Source organism: Artemia sp. Qi Xiang Cuo, unplaced genomic scaffold (assembly GCF_049724085.1).
Source record: "Artemia sp. Qi Xiang Cuo unplaced genomic scaffold, ASM4972408v1 HiC_scaffold_3198, whole genome shotgun sequence".
Lineage (NCBI taxonomy): Eukaryota > Metazoa > Arthropoda > Branchiopoda > Anostraca > Artemiidae > Artemia > Artemia sp. Qi Xiang Cuo.
The window spans coordinates 26,408-53,203 of NW_028300592.1; the positions used below are offsets into that span (position 1 = coordinate 26,408).

The 26,796-nt window shown below is 32.6% G+C and overlaps 1 protein-coding gene across 1 annotated transcript in view; it reads left to right on the forward strand.

Moving 5' to 3' along the window:
* LOC148938506 (gamma-aminobutyric acid receptor subunit beta-like) overlaps positions 1 to 26,796 on the forward strand; it is an 84,073-nt gene that overhangs the window by 18,000 nt on the left and 39,277 nt on the right. The window contains exon 4 of the mRNA XM_089107740.1: positions 13,094 to 13,239. Within this exon, the coding sequence (XP_088963866.1) occupies positions 13,094 to 13,239 (146 nt within the window). The remainder of the gene's footprint in view (positions 1 to 13,093; positions 13,240 to 26,796) is intronic.

Below are 26,796 nucleotides of genomic sequence, written 5' to 3' on the forward strand. Positions count from 1 at the left end.
TCTTTTAAAAGAGCTTTACGGGGATTGAGAGACTCAGTTGCCTAATTCCGTGCGATCTTTCTTTACTTGCTAGTCATTAAAAACGAAATTTTTTGTGTTACATAAGTAGTTTTTGCATCTTTTAAAAGAGCTTTACGGGGATTGAGAGACTCAGTTGCCGGATTCTGTATGATTTTTCTGCTTTTCAGTAAAGACATTCGATATACTAAAATTGTTTAATTCAAACTTTTTTAAAACTTCTAAATTTTTCAACTTTATTTTTTTTTTTTTTTTTTTACATAACTTAAAATGTCAAAATATGCTTACAGTTCTAACAATTGCGCTCTGTGATTGGTCGGAGACACGATGTGACTTTCCCACTGGTATTCTATGATCGGTTATTGACACTACCTAATCTATTGCATGTATTAAATCAGTATTTTTTACGCAGTGGAACGATAAACACATAAGTCATATCTATAAAAAAAAAGTTAATATGGAGCATTTTAATAAATTGTGTTTACATAACAAGTTTATTGTATCATTGAATTCTTACATAGATAATTATTTAAACTTTTAAACAAGTAAAGTTTGTAGCACTATTTTAAATGTATTAATGCATTGTCATGACAGTAAGGAATTAAATTTCTTTGAAATACCGAAAAAATTCAACTCTTATGTTGGTGGTTATGCGAGATTGAGATCTCCAGAGATGATTGCACTCAAAGAGAATGCCAGCATAAAAATAATCATTGATGATAGAGGACAACTCCTTGCTACTGTTGCAGGTAACACATTACCTACTGATACATCCAATCGTCACCTGTCGGGTATTAGCATTCAACGGAAGATCAATAAAAGAAAGGCATACTCTTCTACTAATATCGTAAACCATATCTTGTCTACGTGCCGAAACTGCTACCTGTGTAAAAATAAGGTGATAATAGACAGTGAAATTGCCAGAAAAATAAAAAGGGTATTGTCAGAAAATATCACGATGGAATATAAATATGAATCGATGAAAAACAAAGCACCAGCAAACGTTACTGCCATTGATCAAACAGTCATTGAACCAAATAATACCAAAGAAGAAAAGCATATTGAGCCTGTTGATGAGACACCAGTAAAACTTCTCTATGACTCAAAATGGAATAATGATTATTCTACTGATTACGAACTAAGAGAAGACAATAGCTATAATATCAAGAGAGAACATGGTGAACTATTTTATGGAGCAGATTCAAAATGTCCAAAGTTAATAATTGATATTAATAATGTATCATGATATTTTTTTTTATTAATATTTTAAATAGAATTATTTCATTAAAAATATATTATACATTATATTGTTATGTGTTCGTTATTTTTAGAGTAAGCTAGCATATCAAACGTTTAGAATGTCTAATAAAACGTCGGAGATGTAAGAAAAGGAATTTGTATACATCTATTGTCAGACACATGGGAACAAATTCTTTCTTGAATTCGCCTCCTGGATAAATAAAAAAAAGACATTTCATTCAAGAAATTATGACGAAACTCTAAGTAAGCAACAAACTCTTTCTTGAAGTTACCTCATGGATACACAATGCAGAAATTTCATTTAAGAAATTATCAAAAATTGTAAGTAAGTACCAAATTCTTTCAAGAATATGTTAATACGTTTAAGCAATAAATATCTGTAAGCTTAACCCGTCTTTATTCTTTAGAATAGTTTTATTCATTTCATTAAATTATGAAGAAATTGTAAGTAAGTAACAATAGCTTTCTTGAATTCGCGTCCTGGACACAATACAGATATTTAATTCAAGAAATCATAATAAAATCGCAAGTAAGTAATAAAGTCTTTATTGTTTTCACCTATTGGATACACAATACTGAAATTTCATTCAAGAAATTATGATGGAATTGTGAATAGGTAACACACTCATGTTACCTCATGGACACACAATGCAGAAATTTTATTTAAGGAATTATCAGAAATTTTAAGTAAGTAGCAAATTCTCTTGGATACACAATATGAAAATTTCATTCAAGAAATTATGAAAATATTTGTAAGTAAGTAACAAACTCTTTGTTGATTTAACCTCCTGGATATACAGTACAGATACTTCATTCAATAGATTATGAAAAAATTGCAAGTAAGTAACTTTTTTTTTCTCTTCATCACAAAAAATTTTCACTTAGATAAATGATGTAGAAATTTGATTCAAGAAATTATTGAAAAAATTATCAGTAAGTAATAATTTCTTTCTTGAAGTCAACTCTTGGATATGCAATACGGAAATTTAATTAAAGAAATTATGAAAAAAATTGTAACTAAGTACCGAATTCTTTCTTGAATTTACCTGTTGGACAAACAAAACAGACATTTCGTTCAAGAAATTATGACAAAATTCTAAGTAAGTAACAAACTCTTTATTGTTTTCACAAGTTAGATATACGACGTAGAAATAAAATTCCAAGAAATTATGAAAAAATTCTCAGTCTAAGTAGTAAATTCTTTCTTGAATTCACCTGTTGGATAAACAAAAAAAAACCTTTAGTTCAATAAATTATGAGAAAATTCTAAGTAACAAACAAACTTTATTGTTTTCACGAGTTAGATATACGACGTAGAAATTAAATTCAAGAAATTATGAAAAATTCTCAGTCTAAGTAGCAAATTCCTTCTTTAATTCACCTGTTGGATAAACAAAAAAGACATTTCTTTCAAGAAATTATGACAAAATTCTTAGTAAGTAACAAACTTTATTGTTTTCACGAGTTAGATATACAATGTAGAAATTAAATTCATGAAATTATGAAAAAATTCTCAGTAAGTAACCATTTCTTTCTTGAAGTCAACTCTTGGATACACAATACGGAAATTTCATTCAAGAAATTATGAAAATATTTGTATGTAAGTAACAAACTCTTTATTAGTTTCACCTCTTGAATATACAGTACAGATACTTCATTCAAGAAATTATGAAAAAATCGCAAGTAAGTACCTTTTTTTCTCTTTATCACAAACAATTTTCACTTAGCTACACGATATAGAAATTTAATTCAAGAAATTCTGAAAAAATTCTCAGTAAGTAACAATTTCTTTCTTGAAGTCAACTCATGGATACACACAATAAGGAAATTTCATTCAAGAAATTACAAAAAATATTTGTAAGTAAGTAACAAGATCTTTATTGATTTCACCTCTTGAATATAAAGTACAGATACTTCATTCAAGAAACGAGATTAAACACGTTTTGAAACTGCATGCTATTTGTAAGCCTTTCCTTGGCACCTTTCCAAACGAGCGGGGAGTCCCCACTTGTTCCTACACATTGTAAAAAATTTAGAATGACTACACCGCCACTTTTTAACCAATACTGTTTTTTTATGGGCAACACAGTATATATAGGCATATTCTCATTAGCTTTATTTCATTTTTTTTTTAATTTCAATTTTCACGAGGGACCGGGCGTGCTAGTAACTTCGTCAAAATGAACCTTAAAAAAAAATGAAATAAATCTATGTCGACTGTGCCTATCTCTCCTGAGTGGTGCCTAAAAAAACAGTGTGGTTGAAAACGGGGAGTTTTCGTACTGCTCACTTTTTGCAATGTGTAGGAACCAGTGGGAATCCCCGCTCGTTTGGAAAGGTGCCAAGGAAAGACATACAAATAGCATGCAGTTTCAAAACATGTTTAATCACGTTTCTTGAATAAAGTATCTGTACTGTATATTCAAGAGGTGAAATCAATAAATAGCTTGTTACTTACTTACAAATATTTTTTATAATTTCTTGAATGAAATTTCCTTATTGTGTGTATCCATGAGTTGACTTCAATAAATAAATTTTTACTTACCGATAATTTTTTCAGAATTTCTTTAATTAAATGTATGTATCGCGTATATAAGATAAAATTGTTTGTTATAAAGATAAAAAAAAGCTACTTACTTGCGATTTTTTAATAATTTCTTGAATGAAGTATCTGTACTGTATATCCAAGAGGTGAAACTAATAAAGAGTTTTTTACTTACATACAAATATTTTCATAATTTCTTGAATGAAATTTCCGTATTGTGTATCCAAGAGTTGACTTCAAGAAAGAAATGGTTACTTACTGAGAATTTTTTCATAATTTCATGAATTTAATTTCTACATCGTATATCTAACTTGTGAAAACAATAAATTTTTTTACTTACTTAGAATTTTGTCATAATTTCTTGAACGAAATGTCTTTTTTGTTTATACAAAATGTGAATTAAATAATTTTTTTGATAATTATAATTATTATTTTTAATATTTTATTTAATTTAATTTCTAATTCGTATATATAAATAGTTAAAAAAATAAATTTTTTTTCTTAATTATAATTTTCTCATAATTTATTGAACGAAATGTTTTTTTTTTTTTATCCAACAGGTGAATTCAAGAAAGAATTTGCTACTTAGACTGAGAATTTTTTCATAATTTCTTGAATTTAATTTCTACGTCGTATATCTAACTTGTGAAAACAATAAAGAGTTTGTTACTTACTTAGAATTTTGTCATAATTTCTTGAACGAAATGTCTTTTTTTTTTGTCCAACAGTTAAATTCAAGAAATAATTCAGTACTTATTTACAATTTTTTTCATAATTTCTTGAATTAAATGTAAGTAGTGCGTATAAAATGGATTACTAAAATAATTAATTTTTTGAAAAATTAGAATTTTTTCAATAGTGTACTTTACATATTGTATACATAATATATAATGTTGTTATTTGATTGTGATAAAGAGAAAAAAAAAGTTAAAGACTGTAAATTTTTTATCTTACCATTTTTTTTATTTTCTGTACGTTCTATACTATATATGAAATCAACCAAGGGTTTTCTAATTACTTACAGTTTCGTCATAATTTCTTGAATGAAATGTCTTTTTTTTATTTATCCAGGAGGCGAATTCAAGATAGAATTTGTTCCCATGTGTCTGACAATAGATGTATACAAATTCCTTTTCTTACATCTCCGACATTTTATTAGACATTCTAAACGTTTGATATGCTAGCGTACTCTAAAAATAACGAAAACATAACGATGTAATGCATAATATATTTTTAATGAAATAATGCTATGTAGAATATTAATACAAAAATATATTATGATACCTTATTAATATCAATGATTCACTTTGGACATTTTGAATCTGCTCCATAAAATAGTTCACCATGTTCTCTCTTGATATTATAGCTATTGTCTTCTCTTAGTTCGTAATCAGTATAATAATCATTATTCCATTTTGAGTCATAGACAATTTTTACTGGTGTCTCATCAACAGGCTCAATATGCTTTTTGTCTTTGGTATTATTTGGTTCAATGACTGTTTGATCAATGGCAGTAACGTTTGCTGATGCTTTGTTTTTCATCAATTCATCTTTATATTCCATCGTGATATTTCCTGACAATGCCCTTTTTATTTTTCTCGCAATTTCACTGTCTATTATCACATTATTTTTACACAGGTAACAGTTTCGGCACGTAGACAAGATATGGTTTACGATATTAGTAGAAGAGTATGCCTTTCTTTTATTGATCTTCAGTTGAATACTAATACCCGAAAGGTGACGATTGGATGTATAAGTAGGTAATGTGTTACCTGCAACAGTAGCAAGGAGTTGTCCTCTATCATCAATGATTATTTTTATGTTGGCATTCTCTTTGAGTGCAATCATCTCTGGAGATCTCAATCTCGCATAACCACCAACATAAGAGTTGAATTTTTTCGGTATTCCAAAGAAATTTAATTCCTTACTGTCATGACAATACATGCATACATTTCCAATAGTGCTACCACTTGTACTTGTTTCAAAGTTTAAATACTTCTCTTTGTCAGCATTCAATGCTACAATAACCTTGTTATGTAAACACACTTTATTAAAATGCTCCATCTTCACTTTTTTTTATAGATATGACTTATGTGTTTATCATTCCACTGCGTAAAAAATACTGATTTAATGCATGCAATAGATTAGGTAGTGTGAATAACTGTTCATAGAATACCAGTGGGAAAGTCACATCGTGTCTCCGACCAAACACAGACCGCACTTGTTAGAACTGTAAGCATATTTTGACATTTTAAGTTATGTAAAAAAAGAAAAAAAATAAATAAAGTTGAAAAATTTCGAAGTTTTAAAAGAGTTTGAATTAAACACTTTTAGGATATCGAATGTCTTTACTGAAAAGAAGAAAAAATCATACGGAATCCGGCAACTGAGTCTCTCAATCCCCGTAAAGCTCTTTTAAAAGATGCAAAAACTACTTATTTAACACAAAAATTTCTTTTTTAATGACTAGCAAGTAAATAAAAATCACACGGAATGAGGCAACTGAGTCTCTCAATCCCCGTAAAGCTCTTTTAAAAGATAGAAAAACTACTTATTTAACACAAAAATTTCTTTTTTAAATACCACCAAGTCAAGAAAAATCACACGGACTTAGGCAACTGAGTCTCTCAATCCCCGTAAAGCTCTTTTAAAAGATACAAAAAATAATTATTTAACACAAAAATTTCGTTTTTAATGACAACCAAGTAAATAAAAATCACACGTACTGAGTCCCCTGACTCTCACAAAAAAAGAAAAGAAAAATAAATATATACTAATACAACATAAAAAAAAATATAAATTATTTTTTATTGTAAATATATTAATGAAAAAAACCAAGTTATTTTGCTCAAGTGAATCTAAATAAAATTAAATATATTTTTAAATATAAAAAAAATACTGATATAAAACAAAAATTTCTTTTTTTTATTGACGCACAATTAAATAAAAATAACACTGAGTTAGGCAAATGAGTCTCTCAATCCCCGTAAAGCTCTTGTAAAAGATACAAAAAAATAATAATTTAACACAAAAATTTCTTTTTTAATTACAAACAATTAAATAAAAATCACACGGAATTAGGCAGTTGAGTCTCTCAATCCCCGTAAAACTCTTTTAAAATACACAAAAACTACTTATTTAACACAAATATTTCGTTTTTAATGACCATCAAGTAAGGAAAAAACACACGGAATTAGTCAACTGAGTCTCTCAATCCCCGTAAATCTCTTTTAAAAGATACAAAAACTACTTATTTAACACAAAAATTTCTTTTTTTTAATGACCATCAAATAAAGAAAAAACACATGTAATTAGTCGACTGAGTCTCTCAATCCCGGTAAAGATCTTTTAAAATATAAAAAAAATACTTATTTAAAAAAAAAATTTAGTTTTTAATTACAATAACTTAAATAAAATAAAACGGAATTAGGCAACTGAGTCTCTCAATCCCCGTAAAGCTCTTTTAAAAGATACGAAAAATACTTATTTAACAAAAAAATTTAGTTTTTAATTACCATCAAGTAAAGAAAAATCACACGGAATTAGGCGACTGAGTCTCTCAATCCCCGTAAAGATCTTTTAAAAGATACATAAAATACTTATTTAACACAAAAATTTCGTTTTTAATGACAATCAATTAAAGAAAAATCACACGGAATTATGCAACTGACTCTCTCAATCCCCGTACAGCTCTTTTAAAAGATACAAAAACTACTAATTTAACACAAAAATTTCGTTTTTAATGACAATCAATTAAAGAAAAATCACACGGAATTCGGCAACTGAGTCTCTAAATCACAGTAAAGATATTTTAAAAGATACAAAAACTACTTATATAAAACTTAAATTTAGTTTTTAATGAACATCAAGTAAATAAAAATCACACTGAATTATACAACTGAGTCTCTCAATCCCCATAAAGCTCTTTTAAAAGATACAAAAACTACTTATTTAACATAAAAATTTCGTTTTTAATGACCATCAAGTAAAGAAAAATCACACGGAATTAGGCATCTGAGTCTCTCAATCCCCGTAAAGTTCTTTTAAAAGATACAAAAACTACTTATTTAACACACAGAACCCCCATTTAACTGAACCCCTGTATAACTGAAACTCTGTACAACTGAACCTCCGTGCTAAATTTCATTACGTTTAATATCTAGCCACCAAATGTTCCAAGCCACAGAAGAAAAAGGGATTTTGAAAACAGGGAGCCCGATTTTCGAAAAAAAGGGATACCCCCCGTGCAACTGAATCCCCTTGTAACTGAACCCGTGTATAACCAAAACCCCCCGTGCAACTGTATCCCCTTTAACTGAACCCTCGTGCAAGTCACCCCTCTATGCAACCCATCCCCCTGAAAACACTTTTCAGCCATTTCTTTTTAAATTGACAATATTCTTCAAACGTTACTTATGTATTATACAGATCAAATCGGCGAGGTAAAGCTAGGTCAAGTCACAATGTTATTCTATCGTTACTTTTCAATTAAGCTATTGAATACTTTCTAGCAATGTCTCCTGTAAACGTCAAATCTATTAAATATCTGAGCTTATTCTTTGTATTGTTGACACAAATGTTCCAAGCCTCAGAAGAAAAAGGGATTTTGAAAACAGGGGGGCCCGATTTTCGAAAAAAAAGTGGTACCCCTCGTGCCACTGACTCCCCGTGTACCTGACCCCGAGTATACCCGACACCCCCCGGGCACCGGGCTCCCCGGTTACAGACCCCTCGTGCACGGCCCCCCTTTATGCCCCCCATCCCCCTCCCCACACTTTTCAGCCATTTCTTTTTAAATTGACAATATTTTTCAAACTTTACTTATGTATTATACAGATCACATCGGCGAGGTAAAGCTAGGTCAAGTCACAATGTCAAACCTTCGAAATACCTTTACGCAAATATCTTTTTGCAAAAAAAAAATTCGCAAATCTCGTAAACTAAAGAAGTAATTATCCTTTTCAAATGCATTACTCGTTCTATTAATGAAACCCATGAAACGAATAGCCAAGTTTTTAAAAAAAAACCTACTAATCAACTTACAGATGAATGACCACGGATTTAACATAAAAAAAAACTTGTATATCATGAACTAGAAATCTACGTCAGAAAAAACTTGTCCTTAATAGGACCGGTATTAAATGAGCCTGGTAACCCAATTACTTGAAAGTACACACACAACCTGTTTGGTACGGGGGCCCCTCAGAATTCAATAGATGGTATATACTAACACGCTATGTGGATACAGGCTATTAAAAGGGTATCTTAAGGAGCAGCTTAGAGTATAAAACTGAAACTTTTAGTGCATGTTGAGGGTGATACTGAACCAACCAAAAGATACTGCATACATACTATTACTTCTACCACTACCACTAAGACTATGGGTGTTAAGGATAAATTTTCAGGAAATGTTGAGGGGTATGTTGAATCAAATTGAAACACACTGTGTGTACGCAGGATATCAAAAGCAGCATCAGTAGTATATTAAGAACGGCTTAGAGTTATAGGTTGAAACTTTCAGACCATGTTAAGGGGTATGTTAAAATAATAAAAATGCAGTCCATTCTAAATTGCCGAAATATAAGTTTACAGATATAATTTCACCGACAAAAATGAAATTGCAAGCATTAGCATTTAGTAAAAAGCATGCAGAATTCCCATTAAAAACGGTGGTTCATTCTTTACAGCCATCACTAGTCGTAATATTTTTAGTCTCAAAGCAACTGGACAAGTTCATCACAAAATGAATATAAGTGACAAGTAGAATCATTATTATGTCGTCTGTTGAGTACGAGGGACTAAGCGAAGTTTGGTCTTCTGCGACCGCTTCCCTGAAGAATACAAATCCTATAAAAGTTATGATTCTGTGAAGGATAAATAGGAAAGATCAATTGAATTCACGCCAGGATTTTTTTTATTAAATTGAACTTTCTGATTTATTACCTCATGACTTAAAACTAAAGAATAGAACGATATTTATACTAATGCTTAATTTGAGAATCATGCGTATACAAGCCTACCGCTTGACGAGAGCCAGGGACCGAGTGAAGCTCCTGCTTCACTTGACAGTCTCTTTTTTGTTTTAACGCGGTTTTAAATTTTCGGTTACTATGGTCTAGAGTTCGTTCTTTACTAGGTTACCCCTAAGAGGGTAACCATGATACTGAAGAAAATCATCGAAATCTCATAAATATTCAGCTTTTTAATTCTGATCTTTTTTCAGAAAATCATGTTTTGGTAGTTAAGCGTCCAAGAAACCTTTACATAAAATGAATTCTCATGTTTGAATAGCCATTCAATGTCTGTTATTTATTCAGTTGCTCCTTCACGGTTCCTCGGAAATGAACTGTTTATTTTAACGTCTGTTATAAGGAGTTTCTTTTTATATTGCGCTGTGAAATTTTATATATATTCTTATTTTTTCCTCCTAATTTTGCTCTGAGGACGGCTGAGCAGAGTTCCCAACAAAAATATTTGCATATTATTCTTCGTTTTTACACTGGCTGTGATTATCCTTGGTTTTTTTTGTTATATTTTTTTTCGTTTTGTATTGTTTTCATCAAAATATCCACGAGCAGTAGTTATCAGAACTCAAAACTACTTTGAAAGAAGTAAGACTAAGTATCCTAACTAGACCATTGGGTGTCTGACCAAATTTCATTTTCCATTGAGATATGTTTTTCCTATCATTTTTTTGTCACCATCAGAGTCAAATTTTTGGGATCTCCACTTGCCTTCAAATGACTCACAGAACTAATATGCTATTTGAATTATCCTTACTCTCTGCCTATCTACCTTAGTTCTGGCCAAGGATGGATGATGGACTATCTATCAACAAGTGAAATGAATCATTTTTATACAATTCTGAAAAAGTTATGCCATCTTTGCCCCTTACAAATACCATGTGTCTTGGCTTTACCGTATTCTCTCAAGTTTTTATTTACTTCCGTCAAATTGATTTTAATTCAAAAAATGTCCACCAAACCTGGTAATTAAATAATTTTTGTTTGATTCCTTGTATAAGCCTGAATTAAATAGGGTGTAACAATATTCTTTTTCTACGAAGCCTCTATTTTTGAAGAAAAGACTTGCATAAATTCTTAAAAACAACATTCTTATTGAAATCGACATCTTAAGAAAATTTCCGACGCCAAACATGAGACCAAGTTTACAATCAGGGATGCAAATGTCGAAAAAAGACAGGTGGACTTTCTCCATCTGTTTCACTTCTAAAAAAAAGGGAACTGGAACTTTGAAATTGTGATTGAATGAGCCGTCATCCATTCTAAAGAGTTTGTCAAAGGGTGGGAAGAGTTTATCAAAAAAGATTTATAAGAAGTTGAAACTTTATGCATGGTATTAAAGAGTGATGTTCGAAATAAAGTGGTGTAGAAAAGGCATGTTCATGGCTTTGTGGGGCTTAGAATTTTGGTGATGAAGTATCTGTAGTAGTGGTTTAGTTTGTTTTTGATCTTTGTTTAAATTGGGACATAGCTCTTTATGGGCCAAAAATAGTTATTTAACCCTGGGTTCCCACTGATGTGATTTCACGCAAAAATGGCCGTTTTTACGTGATCAGTCAAAATTCCTCCGTTTTTTGCTGCAATTTCTTCGTCACAACGGTTCAACGACTGTGTTAAAATATTCTACTGAGCCGTTGAAAATCGCATCCGTTATTTTGAAATTGAAAGCATTGTAGAAGCATAAATTGCAAGTAACTGAGAAACTAAGCCTGTTATAAATAAGACTTACATTTTTCATTAGCCACAGTTAGTCAAAGTTATTACAGGCCAGCCCTTTGAAAATTTGTCTGGGTCTCTAGATTTTGATTTAGCCTATTCCTATGCATATGCTTTTTAAGTATATCATAGTATCTTTGCGCTTCAACGGTTCACAATTGTTAGGCGTACAATAATTTATTGTAACCTTTGGTTCCCACTGGTGCAATTTTTTTTTTCTAACGAAAAACTGCTCACGGATAGCGGATGTGGGAAATTCGCAAAAATATTCACACAGAAACGGTTTACTACAGCCGCTGAAGCACAAAGATACTATGATTTATTTTATCACGTTGATAATTTCGGAGACCACACTGCCTTTCCATGACGATAAATAAAAGTTCAAATAGGGATAAAACCCTTTTAATAGACAGTGATGATGATAACAGTGATAGAAATTCACATAAATACCAGATATTTCGGTCACATACGCAGTGACCGTCGTCAGAAGTAAAACAGCATCAGTTTTACTACTGATGACGATCACTGCATATGGGACCAAAATATCTGGTATTTTTGTGAATTTCTATTATTGTTATCATCATCAGTGTCTATTAAAAGGATTTTATCCCTTTTTGAACTTTTATTTATGATATATTTAAAAAGCATATGCATAAGAATAGGCTTAATCAAATTCTAGAAACCAAGGAAAATGCTCAAAGGGCTAACCTGTAATAGTCGTGGCTAACTGTGCCTAATGAAAAATATAAGTCTCATTTCCTTGGCTCATTTCCTTGTAAAAAACCCCCAGGACTCGCCTATTAAAATTTTGTATTGAAAGAACAGAATCCTCATGTTATTTGTCGAATATTAACGGAAAGCTTTTGATATACATGTTTAGTTTCTCAGTTACTTGTAATTTATGGTTCTACAATGCTTTTAATGTACAATAACGGATGCAATTTTCAACGACTCAGTAGAAATATTTCAACGCAGCCATTGAACCATTGTCACAAAGAAACTTGCAGAAAAAATGGAGGAAATTTGACGGATCACGCAAAAACGGCCGTTTTTGCGTAAAATGCATCAGTGGGAACCCAGGGTAAGTATTATAAACAGGAACTAATCAGCAACACACTAGGGGCTTAGCTTGGAGGGTATGCTGCGAAAAAAGTGTCGATAAGAAAGATAATAGTAAAAAATTGAACAGATGTAGTAGAACAAATTTTCTATTATATTAAGAATTGAGAATTAGTGGGTAAATTACGCAACAGATAGAGAACAAGCAACCAAACAGAGAAGACAGAAAATACTCTATGACCAGGAATAACATAACATATATATATATATATATATATATATATATATATATATATATATATATATATATATATATATATATATATATATATATATATATATATATATATATATATATATATATATATATATATATATATGTTTTTTTTTAATTCAGCAAATTAAATTCAAATTCATAAATCAAACATGAGAAACTGCTTCGCCAATTAGTTTAATATCTTTCAACTTTCAGGACTATACACTCACGATGTATCTAAATCAATATTGGCGAGATGAAAGACTGGCTTTTGGAGAGGAAACTGATGTGTTGGCACTTCCAGGAGATTTCTCTGAAAAAATATGGGTTCCTGATACATTTTTAGCTAATGACAAAAAGAGGTAAAATTGTTTTTACAAAATAAATTTAATTGTGAAACATCCATAAATTTAAAGCAAAATATTTTAACCATTTGTCATGAAATACAGGATTTATGGAAGGAATTACTTTTTAATAAAATGAGTTTAAAAAAATGGGGTCAAACAATTGATCTGTTTCAGTAGCGGATTCGATTGAATAACCTACGGGACGATTAAAAAAAACTCCAAAATATATTAAATTGATAATCACATATAGAGATAAACTTTTATAAGAGAGGGGAGGGGCGGGTGCTTGAAATATTGCTCAATGTGTGTGTGAGTTTTTTTTTCGTAAGTGTTCTTGAATTGTTAATCTATGGTCAAGAGTTTTATTTGGTTTGTTGCTGTTGCTCAGTGGCTTTTTTCAATTTAAACAACAAGCTCTTTATTCGTTAGTGTAATTCAAATCCCTTATGGGAAAAGGTGCCCTCTAAAGTTGAAATAGTTGATATCATGTAATTATTGATGAACTTAACAGTAGGCCCTAATTGATTGTCTTGTATATTAAAATCTTAATAGAAAGTAAATTTTTTGTCATTTTTTTTCGTTATTCAAACTGCTCTGGTATTGTTCATCTTGACAAGAAATTAGGTTTCTAAGCTCATTACAGAACTAGGTGCTTACTTTGAGGTTTGGAATCCTATAATTCTGTTAATTTATGAAAATTATAGAAAAAAAATTCACAGAGGATAAATAATTTTGTTTATCAGTCTGTGCATTTTAGAAAGAGGCGGAATATTGAGATAAAAGGCCGAATTTTGAAACGGAATAAATATCGCTTCTGATTTCAAAATTTCTGATGAAAATAAAGTCGTTTGTTGCAATTTATGCAAATTCAGTTTTTCCTTCTTTTTTAAATATTAGTTTTTTTTTTACTAAAAACCTGATTTGGTTAGTCTAATAGCTGTTAAAAAAAAACAAAAAAAAACGTGCTTTGTTATTTCTGCCGTGACTAAAAAAAATTTTAAAATGCCCTGACTAAATGACTAAATAAAATACAATTATGTTTTCAAAAGGATTTCGTGACTTTCAGCAATTTTTCCCTACAACATTTTTGATAAGTCCCTAATTTAGCCCCTGCTGATGTTCCACTCATGTATTGTTCACGTGTATTAAGTAGAATGTGATAATTAGACTAATAAAAATCGGAATAACAGACCAGGCTTGAACCCTTCTCCAAAATTTTTGTCCTGATCATAATAAAATGTAACAATCTTGCATATAAATCAATTTTTGATAAGTTTATTAAAGTTTTTCTTAATTTTCTTAATATTAACAAATTTAAAATTATGTTTTCAAAAGGATCTCGTGACTTTCAGCAATTTTCCCCTACCATCTTTAAGATAAGTCCTTAAGTTAGCCCCTCTTGATGTTCCACTCATGCATGTTGCCCGTGACTGAAGTAGAAGTACGACACTGACTATTTGCGGTCTTTTCGCGAGCTCCTTGTCCTTTTTCACCCTTGCTAGTACCAAAGGTTTCCTATGAATTCTTTTCATGTGCTTGAAGGAGTTTTTATCTTCTATAAGCTAATGTCTGCTGGCCTCAAGTTTAAGATACGCCCTAGACTTAGAGTGTAACGCCGCAATGAGTTTTCATTTTTTCGGAACGTCCTAAAAACAATAAAACCTCAATGAGTTTTCGTTTTTCTTCTGACCACTTCGTGTAGAAGAGCCTGCGGTAGAAACTTGGGAGAGGGCTCAGTCAATTGAAAATTAAAAGTTCTAGGGCCTTTTTAAGATTCAAAAGTAATTTGATTGACACAAAACACATTTTTCAACTTAATTTTATTTTTGGTATTTATGTCCTTTAAAAAGGTTCAAAATGTCGGGGAATGATGGCCAATTGATGTTGAGATTCTAATTTGATTTTTTTTTTCTGTAACTTTTTAGTATGATGCTTACTGTCTTTTCTTTACTTATGTGTGTTATAGATATTGACACTTAAAAATGGCATTAGAACTTTTAATTTCCATTCGAACGAGCCCTTTCTTGATATTCTAGGACTATCGGTTCGATGCGATCACCCCTTGGAGAAAAAAAAACAGAAAAAAAAACCCCAAATAAACACGCAAGGTTCTTGGATACACTCAAATTGATTTTCATTAAGGTTCCTTGATTTTTGGGGGTGCTTCCCTACTTTTTCGAAAATCAGGCAAGTTTTCTCAGGCTCGTAGCTTTTGATGTGTAACACTAAACTTAATGAACCTTATATATTTAGAATCAACATAATGGTCCAATTCTTTTGATATATCTATTGATGCAAAAATTCCGTTTTTTAGAGTTACCAGAAATTTTAGAGTTACCAGATTTGAGCGTATCCAAGAACCTTGATGTAGAAGTTTTAAGCTTCTATCTGCAAAAATGTGGAATTTATTTTTGGCCAGAAAAAGATCACGGATGCGTGTTTATTTGTTTTTTTTTGTTTTCTTTTTTTTCTCCAAGGGGTGATCGTATCGAACCGGTAGTCCTAGAATATCAAGAAAGGGCTCGTTCGAATGGAAATTAAAAGTCCTAATGCCATTTTTAAGTGACCAAAAAGATTGTAGGGCAACTGGCCCCCCTCGTACCGAACATTTTTCCAAAAAGTCATGCAATCAAAATTCTGAAATAGTCATCTTACTCAGCATAGTTGAAAAGCACAGTAACTATGTCTTTGAGGATAACATAACCCCCCACAGCCCCTGGAGAAAAGTTCGTAAGTCAGGAAATTTGCCCGTTGTTTACGTACAGTATTTCTTATTGGGAAGTATACAGACATTTTCCTGGGATGGGGAAGAATTTTCTGCTGGGAGATTTTCTACGGGGATCATTTTCCGTGAAGAGGGAAGTTCCCGGGGGATGAACTTTCCAAGGGAAATTTTACACTGGCGGAATTTACCAGGATTCCTTTACAAAATTCTTTTTGTTTATCCTAGTTTCCCTTTGACGAATCAATATTACGTGTGGAGATAGTAGGGGGAATTGTCCAGGGCAATATTTACAGGGCTGGTGTTATCTAGAGTATCTTTCTGTATGTGGAGGGATCTTCCATGGACGTAATTCTCTATGGGGGAGTAATTTTCCACAAAATAAATTCTCCAGTGGGAATTTTCCGCGGAAGCACCCTTCTACTAGGGAGCGGGGGGTATTTGTGAGAATAATTTTCCACAGAGGGGGCATGTATGGCATGACTTTAAAAACAATCAGAAATTATTTTTTTTAAAGTAAAACTGGGCTATGAAAAAAGTTTCAGCCGGAATCATCAGCAAGAAAATTTCCAGGGATAATTTTCAGCTAGAATGGAATTGTCTGGGGGGAATTTTCCTGGTGGGGTTTATTTTATATAGGAAGAACTTTACATGGAGGTATTTTCCGCGAGGGGGAGGAGTTTTCCATGGAAGGAGGAGCCAAATTTCTTGGCATTGTATGAGGAGACAGCCCCCTCCAACACAAAATAAATAATTGTTGTTTTATGTGGTAAGATTTTTACATTGGAAGGGTAGTTCAAGCAGGTGAACTTTCTAGAGGAAATTTTACACGAGGGTAAACCTCGACAAAATTAATATGCAAATTCCGTTTTAATTGTTCATGTACGGTGAGCCAAATTCGAACCTGCATTGGTTGAAAAAAGTTCAGAAACTAAATAAAAAAACGAGTTTTTTAACTGAAAGTAAGGAGCGACATTAGAACTTAAAACAAAAAGAAATTATTCCGTATATGAGAGGGTTGTCCCTCCTCAACGCCCTAATCTTTACGCTAAAATATTTATTCCTTGAAAAACTAGAGTTGTGACAAAGAGGCAATCTTTAGCGTAAAGAGTCGGGCGTTGGGGAGGGGACAGCCCATTTAATTTACGGAATAATTTCTGTTCGTTTTAAGTCTTAATGTCGCTCCTTACTTTCAGTTAAAAAAAATCTTTTTTATTTTATTTAATGTATTGAGGGACGAGTGCACCTGCAAGTGTAAATATCTTCTTAGAAACTAGTAGGCTTTATGAATGGGTATTCAATAGTTGTAAATTGAGAGGTTATATCAGAACATTTTTCGATAGCATTTTGGCCCTATTCAAGCCACAATGTTATTTTCTTTGGAAGACTGGAGAAACTGGTACTTCGCTGAGGTTTGCATTTGTTCTTTTCAATGAACCGCGGCGGACTCGGTTTGATAGTAAGTGATTCACTTAAATGGAAGTCAAGGGAGGATTTTGATGTCTGGAGAGAAGGTAATATAGAAACATTTTCTATTGGAATTGAGATTGGTGTGAGACTTGGCGCGAAGAGAATTATCCTATCAGTAGTTTATAAGCCTCCAAGTTCGTCGTATGAGGATTTCACAGAAGGCTTCCAAAGTCTTCTAATGATGGTTCAGAGGTCACAGCAAGAGTTTTTATTCAGGGGTGATTTTGATTTTGATCTTTTATCTGCATATGGTTTTAACTTAGATTTTTTTTAATTTTATGGTTTCTAATTACCTTTTTCCTACAGTAACAATACCTACTAGGATCACGGATCACTCTGCTACCCTGATTGACAATGTGTTTGTCTCTTCAAAGTATATCCGAAATGCATTTTCTAATATTGTAGTGAATCCAACGTCTGATCTTTTCCCAATAGTATTTACTCTAGAATTAAAAGTTTCACGACAGAAAAAGCAAAATAAAATTGTTCAAGAGATTAAGTCTGAAAACATTCGGATGTTTAAAGAAAAAATAAGGGCCACATCTTTTGAATCTATCTTGAACCAGGAAAACCTATGTGAAGTTTTTGCGCAATTTAGTAGCATCATAACCACGGTATATGATAAAACTTGTCCGCTGAAGACACTCAGGCAGAGACCAATTATGTCGAGAAAGGCAGGGGTTGATGAAGAGCTAGTTAATTTATTCAAGCAACGGGAGAATCCGTTTAAAGATTATCTAAGTTCTTCAAAAGAGGAAGATAAAGCTCATTTTAAACAGATTCGGAATATGGCGAACTCAGTGAAAAGGAAAAAAAGAAACAGTATTACTCGGCACTTTTTGAAGAAAATAAAGGAAACCCGAAAAGAACTTGGAAAGATATCAATGAACTGGTTAGCGGCTCTCGTAGAACTCAAGACCTTCAAATTGCAATCGAAGGAGTGATTGTAGAGGATAGACAAAAGTTGTGTGACAAGTTTGTTGATTATTTTACCAATATTAAACGGAGATTCAAGAGGATACTAGACACACCGAAGCTCATGTGAACGGCAACTCGTTTTCTGTTAAGCTGGGTGTGGGAAAGGAAATGAAATTTCATCCCTGTGATTCAGATGAATTAAAAAAGATCATCGGCTCGATTGGATCTAACAGTGCTGGTTCTAACGATGTTTATCTGGAGGCTATTCAATACACTCTGGTGTACATTCTTCTTGTGCCACAACATCTAATAAATTTATCAGTGGAGAGGGATTGTTGTCCTAAAATATTGATAGTAGCAATAGTTCCCATTTCTACGAAGTAGTCAATCAAACGGGCAAATCGAATCGGAAGACAATTTCTATTTTGCCAGTGTTTTCGAAAGTTTATGAAAAAGTTATCCAGGGAAGACTTTATGATCACCTCACGAGCCTGCATGCATTGTATGATGGCCAGTATGGATTCCGAAAGGGCCATTCGACTTCGCCTGCTGTACAGCATCTTTTAGAAAATGTTAATTTAGCTTTAGAAAAGGGTGAGTATTGTACTAGCATTTTATAGATTTTAAAAAGGCGTTTAATACCGTTGATTCCAGTATTTTATTGGAAAGATTAAGAGATTTGGATGCAAAACGGAGATGTTTGGCTTGGTTTAGTTCATATTTAAATGGTAGGTCAGTGAGGGTAAATCTAGGAGAGAAGTTTTCTAGGTTTTTCCCTGTTTCATGTGGAGTTCCTAAGGGTTCTGTTTTAGGACCCCTGTTGTATTTAGTGTTTGTCAATAGTATGCGGTTCTACATTCCTGGTGCCTTCCCAAGGCCAGAACATAATTTGTACTTTACTTAAAAATAATACAAATGAATATGCATTGTCAGTTTAATATACATATACTGATATTTAGTAATCAAAATGTTAATATCATTTGGTTTAATAAAGTTATAAAAGTAAAAACATTTATATTTTTTTCAGTAAAGTGCAAATTATGTTCTGGCCTTGGGAAGGCATAGGGGTTTTGACCCCACTTATGTTAATTTCTGCTCGTTTTGAGTTTGACTCGGTTTTTTATTGTAATTTCTGTTCGTTTTTGGTTTCATTTATTTGCCGATGATGATTTGTGGTAGTTTGAAGTTTGGCAAGTTATTTGATTTGATTTTGGGTCATCTTTTGCTTAATAGAGTTCTTTACTCTTCCTTGAAAAACTTTTTTTGTGGAAAAACTTTTTTAATTAACTTAATAAAAGATGTTGTTGAATCGCCAAAAATCATATCAGAGCTGGAACAATTTCTGTTCGAGCAAGCCCTCTCCCGATTTACAACGATCATAGCTCTGTTCAATACGGTGACCCGCGGTGAGAAAGGAAGAAACACTCACCCATGGTCACCATATTAAGGGAAAACACTAAGTTTAGTATCTGTAGACAATGGCTTGAAACCTGTCTTTTGGGCCTTTCAGTTAAAATTAAACAACAAAAAAAAAAGTTTTTTTTAAGTGAGATTAAGGAGCGACATTAAGTCAGACTCTTTCTCAAAACTCTATTTTTTAAAACAATTAAACACTTTAGCGTAAAGAGCGAGGTGTTGAAGAGGGGACAGCCCCTTTCATATGTGAAATAATTTCTGTTCGTTTTAAGTTTTAATGTCGCTCCTTACTTTCAGTTAAAAAAACTTGTTTTTTATTTATTTTCTGAACGTTTTGAATTAATTCAGGTTTGATTTTGGCTCACCGTATATGAATAATTAGAATGAAATCTGCACATTAATTTTACTTGTTTTGGCTAAATGGCTTTTTCGAAATTTTTTTCTGACGTAACTTACGAATTAACTTACGTAACGAACTTTATATTTGTATGTTTTTATTACGTATGTTAGAAATTTTACCCCTAGTCAATACCTCGCTCTTTACGCTAAAGTTCGAATTTTGTTCAAGTCACAAGCCCCTGAATAGCAAAGGTCGGTTAGTTAGAATAGATAGCTCTTTTGAAAGTACTAAAAACAACTTTAGCGTAAAGGGCGAGGTATTGATTAGGGGTGAACCCCCTCATAAACGTAATAATTTCTGTTTGTTTTAAGTTTTAATGTTGCTCCTTACTTTCAGTTGAAAAAATTGCTTTTTTTCATATTTAATTTCTGATCGTTTTTTAAATAATGCTGGGAAATCGGGTGCCCCCTTCATAGAAATGTCCCTTCCCCCAAGGAAACATCATCCATGGAAAGATCCTAGTACTAGTATAGCTATAACGATTCCGAGCAGAGTGTCAGTAGAGTAGTACATTCCATTTCTGCACCCTGTATAGCAATTCCTATGTTATTTGCTTGGCCCAATAGTAATTCCCATGCTATGATTACCAGACTGGTTATTTGGCAGTGTATAATGTGGTCAAAAACATGTTTTGAGAGTATGGTCGTAATAATATAATGTGGTCAAACAGGTTTTTTTCTGTTATTGTTGTCAATTGCACAATGAATGTACGTCATGAGTTCACGTGCACATTCTTAAAAAACTGATATGATATAAAGTAGTCAAACATGTTTTGGGAGCATGCACGAAATTATGTAACTCAACATCCGTTTTTTATACGTCCTTGAAATCCCGTATAAAATGTTCATGCATTGGAATTTAATTTTCATTATGTTTTAACATATCGATCATAGTACACTGTATTTTATTAACTTTGGAACAATAGATATTTCTATTTTCAATGTGAATATAGTTTACTGAATTTATTTCCAGATAAATAGTATGTTACCAGTAAATTCAAATTTCAGGGGGACTTAGCCCCCCTCCCCACCAACAATACAAACTCTTAAAATATGATCAGTATATTCGATAGAAAACGCTAAGTATGCTTTTTTCTATTATGCAAAACAAAAACCCCCCCCCCCATTGTTTTGTTAGGAGCAAAATTCTGCACTTTTACATATCGCGTTCAAAATGTGGCTTTTCCCAATTGTGTGTGTGTTTAAGATATTCCGATCTACCTAAAGGCGTCTGTGTCTTATCATGTAAGCGAGAGTGACAATTTCCAAACAACCTTTTATATGTTCATTATCTAGAATTATTATTACCACATGCCAAAGCATAGTGCCAATAATTTCCTTGAGAAAATAGATTCTTGTTGTGGTCAATTAGGCGAGAATGAAGCCTTTGAAATGTGATATATGAGTGATGTTTGAACAATGTCATCAATTTAAAATAGGGTCTAGCGTTACCGTACACTAAATTCGGAATTGACTTTATAAGGCAAATTATTTTATGGTAAGATGTTTTTTGAAATCTCCCTTCCCCCCAAACTCAAAATTTTCCAAAATATTACTTTAGAACCCTTTTTTAAATATTTCTAAAGTGCTAATAGATATAGACTCCTACAAATATCAGAATCGGCTTTATAGGTCAAATTATTTTATGGAAAGATGTTTTTGAAATCCCCCTTCCCCCCAAACTCAAATTTCACTTTAGAAGCATTTTAAAATATTTCTAAAGTGCTAATAGATATAGAGTGCTAGAAATATCAGAATTGACTTTATAGGTCAAATTATATTATGGCAAGATATTTTTTTGAAATCTCCCATCCACCCAAACTCAAAATTTTCCAAAAGTTTACTTTAGAACCTTTTTTTTAAATATTTCTAAAGTGCTAATAGATATAGACTCCTACAAATATCAGAATTGGCTTTATAGGCCAAATTATTTTACGGCAAGATTTTTTTTAAAATCCCCCGTCCCTCAAACCTAAAAATTTTACTTTATATCACTTTTAAATATTTATATAGTGTTGATAGATATAGAGTGATAGAGATCTAAGACTCTGCTGTATATACCAAATATATTTATTCTCGATGTTTTTTGATATCCTCCATCCCCCCACACTACAAATTTTCAAAAAGTTTATTTTATACCCCCTCTTTTAAATATTTCTACATCTATATTATGTGCAGACACCTAAAAATATAAGAATAAGATTTACAGACCAAACTACATTTCAGACCGATGTTCTTTAAATACACATTCCCCTCAAACTCAAAATTTTACTTTAGAAGCCTTTTAAAATATTTCTAAAGTGCTGATAGATATATAGTCCTACAAAAATCAGAATCGGCCTTATAGGTCAAATTATATTAAGGCAAGATGTTTTTTGAAATTTCCCTTCCCCCCAAACACAAAATTTTAGTTTAGAAGCGTTTTGAAATATTTATAAAGGGCTAATAGATATAGACTCCTAAAAATATCAGAATCGGATTTATAGACCAAATTATTTTATGGCAAGATGTTTTTGAAATCTCCCTTCCCCCCAAAATAAAAAATTTACAAAATTTTACTTTAAAAGCTTTTCTTTTTAAATATTTCTAAAGTGCTAAAACATAGAGTGCTACAAACACCAGAATAAACGTTAGAGGGCAATTTATCTGTAAAAGAGGGCTTATTATTTCCTTACTAAATTTTTCTTCTTTTTTGAGGATGTGGAAGTGGATTCATACAATTACTCTTCCCTTAAAAAGAGGCCAAGATGGGGTTACACTACAATGTTACATGCTCAAAAATCGCCAATCTTTATATATTCTGGCTGTATTACGATTTTCCTGAATCAGTCAGGATCATCTTAATCCATTTTTAGCTCTTCTAATACCTTTATGCAACCTGTAAGAAAATTCGAAAGGGAATAGATGGATTCACATAATGCATTAGTCTCAGCTAGTCAAGATCGGGGGGTCAACCCCTATCAAGCATTGCCGGGCCCTTCACGACCAATGCAAGGCGAGAATGATGTGGCCCCTACAGCTCTCGACATGCAAGCTGCAAATTTAAATGTGAGTTTTCAATTATTATTTCTCGCTAATAATTCTTTTTCCCAAGTCAATTTGAAGGAGTGTGTGAGCGGTGCATGCGCCGCTTATTTTTCTGTATATCCGATAATTCATGGAGATAGTATAATGAATATTGCAAATTCAATAACGTCGTAATGATTTTCATTATTTTGTTTTGTGTTTGTGTGTGTGTGTGTGTGTGTGAGCGGTGCATGCGCAGCATCTACTCGATAATTCATTGAGACAGTATAATGAACATTGCAATTTCAATAACGGCGTAATGATTGTTGTATGTGTGTGTGTGTGTGTACGTCTTTGTGTGTGTGTGTGTGTGTGCGATGCATGCGCCACGTCTACTTGATAAATAATTGAGATAGTATAATGAATTTTTCAAATTAAATAACGGCGTAATGATTGTTGTGTGTGTGTGTGTGTGTGTATGTGTGAGCGGTGCATGCGCCGCATCTACTCGATAATTCATTGAGATAGTGCAAATTCAATATCGATGTAATGATTGAATGGCATATATTTCCATATCATTATTTCTTATGTTTGATCCGAGCGCTGTAATTTTTTCAATATACATATCGACTGAATTGTATTTTAATGCTGATTTTGCATATCTTTAAATTATTTCGTTTACCTTAATCCATCAAAAGTTATGAGAAAATTAAAAAATTTTTGAAGTAGAAATTCTGATATCACGTAATTTTTTACCGCAGCGCGTTCAGAGACATTCTATCTGACGCTGTTTCCGCAGCGCGTTATAGGCTAATGGAATATAGGCTAAGGGGTTAGAAACATAATTTCAACCTGTAAGAATATTTCAGCGTGTGTGCGCATGTGTGTGTGTGCTATTAACAAAATTTGTAATTTATTATGCATTGTTTTGTAAATAATGCTATAAGCAAAAATTTGTAATTTATTATGTATTTGTTTGATAAATAATGCTATAAGCAAAAAAAAAATTGTTTGATAAAAAAAAAAAAAGTGTGCTATAATTTTGATAAAACTTTCGTCAAAGAAAAAAAAAACTTAATACATTCTTTTTCTAGTGTCAGGGGATAGCTGTGAAAACTTCTGCCTTCCCTGGTCCGGGATTTCAAAGTATCATGGGTAATTGTCCCCTCTCACCGGATGAAGATGTTAGTGAAGGTATATTATTTGATATCCCCCTGGATGTTCAATTTACAGCTGAAGAAATGTACAGTCTTTTGCAAATTTTTGGACCTAATTTTTCCGGGGACATTTTTGACGATAGTTTTATAATTAGTGAATTGGGTCCTGTACAAATAGGTGCAGGACATGAAAATAGTGTCACGTCTCCGGAATTACGTGAATTTTATTTGTTAGCGTCTGCTCTAGGTCACTTTAAAACATATAGGGTAGATTTTAATCCCCCCGAGGAAAACGTCATTGACAGGGGCGTTATTTTAACAGACCCTGTAAATATTCTCCATAGCTACATCGACCAAATTCGAGCACTTATAGAGATTCAGATTCAGAAATGGGGGGGGGGGGGTCAAGGGGGGGTTAAAGCATCAGTAAATCAAAAAGTTTATTTACAAAAGGGGACATCTGGGGAAATTTTTTATTTTCATTTTTGAACTGGCAATCAAACTTTTAACCCTGGTCTAAATGAATTTGAGGACAACTTTTTCAACTGGGTAAATAAATTAATTTCGACTTTGGACACGTTTAACGAAAGGGGAAGTGGGTCCACAATTTTATACATTGAATACATGGATCTGAATCTCAGTAGATTTAAAAAAAAACCTTATTTTAAGGGGGGGGGAGCGTGTAATCTAAAAATAAAATGCCACCCAAATTTGTCGGCTACCAAAGAAGTTCAGGGTTTCAATTATGAAAAGGGGCTGCAATGTTTTATGTACGCATTTTTAGCAGAAGGCCATAAAACATTAAAAAAGATTCAACAGTAAAAAATCTCGACATTCTTGCACGTAACGGGGGAGAAAATTTCCCTAAAGTAAATTTTGACTGTTTAGAGGGGAAGTATCCGGTGTCATTGAAAGAAATAACCATATTTGAAAAAGCAAATGAAAATCTTTGGTTGGGGGTGGTTGTTCTCCAGTATGACATGGAATTTGTAAAGGGAGGAAAGAAACCAAATAAAAAAGGGGTTTTGTATTCAATTAGGACACCGATGGGAGAAAATGTTAAAAATTCGGTATGTGTCTTTTATGAGACCTCCAAAGACGCAAAGTCCATCGGTCATTTTTTCTACATAATGGCAACAAGCCAACTCCGATCTCAAGATGTTAGGAAAGGGAAACGTCACTATTGCCCCATATGTCTTCCTCCCTTCACAAACGAATAAACATGTTCTGATCACATGGACACTTGAAAAATTCACTGCACTCAACGAATAGAAATGCCAGCAGAAGGCAAATACATTGTACAGCTTAAAAACTTACAAAATTCCCAGTAACACAATGACAAAAAATGTTTGGATTGTGAAACAAGACTGATTGAGGTCTCAGACCCGTCCAGGCAAAATATAGTCAAGGAACACAAACTAGTTGCGTTTTCTCATGCACATGCCCATCGTGATTCCAATAATAAATGCTTCTGGTTGAGTTTTTTTTGGCAATGGATGAGTAGGTGATCATATAAAAATTATTGGTATCTTTAATAAAAACAGCAAACGCCGCAATTTCACGATTGCGTGACACCAACTACCCAATGACATTATCAGATAAGGAGCAACTGGCACTAGAAAAGGGGACAATTTGTTTGGTTTGTTGGAGTGCTCTTGCCCCAAAAGACGTGGTCCAGGATAATAATCATCTTATTGATCCCAATTCAACGGGAAAAAGTGACTTTCGGGGGTGGGCTCTCAATTCATGTAATTTAAAAATTAAACAGAAACTATTTCTTCCGGTTTTTAAACATAAATCTAACTACAATCTGAAGTATGTGCTAACAGCAATGGCAAATCTTCAAAGAAATGGAACAGTGATTATTTATGGGTGATAGACAGCTTTACCTACAAAATCATTCCTAAATCGTCGGAAAAGTTGCTTGTTTTGGAATTTATGTGGAAATTTGCTGAAGACGACGTTGAGTACACGAATAAAATTCATTTCTTAGATTCTTAAAGTTTTTCCCCCAAATCATTGAGTGAACTAATTCAGGCGTAGAAAATCGATGACCGCTCCAACGCTTTCCCCCTTCTCAAGCAACAATTTCCAAATTATTTATATGATTTGTTGACGGTCAAGGGCATATTTCCTTATGATTATTATTGTTCCATGTCGAGATTTGCCGAGGAAACTATTCCTTGTATTGAATCGTTTTACGACAGTCTACACGATCGTAGGTGCACCCCCGGTGAATACAGTTTTGCTAAGAAAGTTTAGGCAGAGGGAGGGTGTAAAAATGGTTTTGACTACTGCAAGCTGTATTTTTCGAGTGATGTGATAACTTTTTTAGACATTATGTGTAAAATTACGGACAATATCTATGGGGAATTTAATCTTGATTAGTGCTATTATTTTTCATGTCCTCATCTGGTAATGGTCCTTATCCTAAGAGTTAGTTTGGAAAAATTCTGGCTAGTCCTAGATATTGATCAGCGTCTG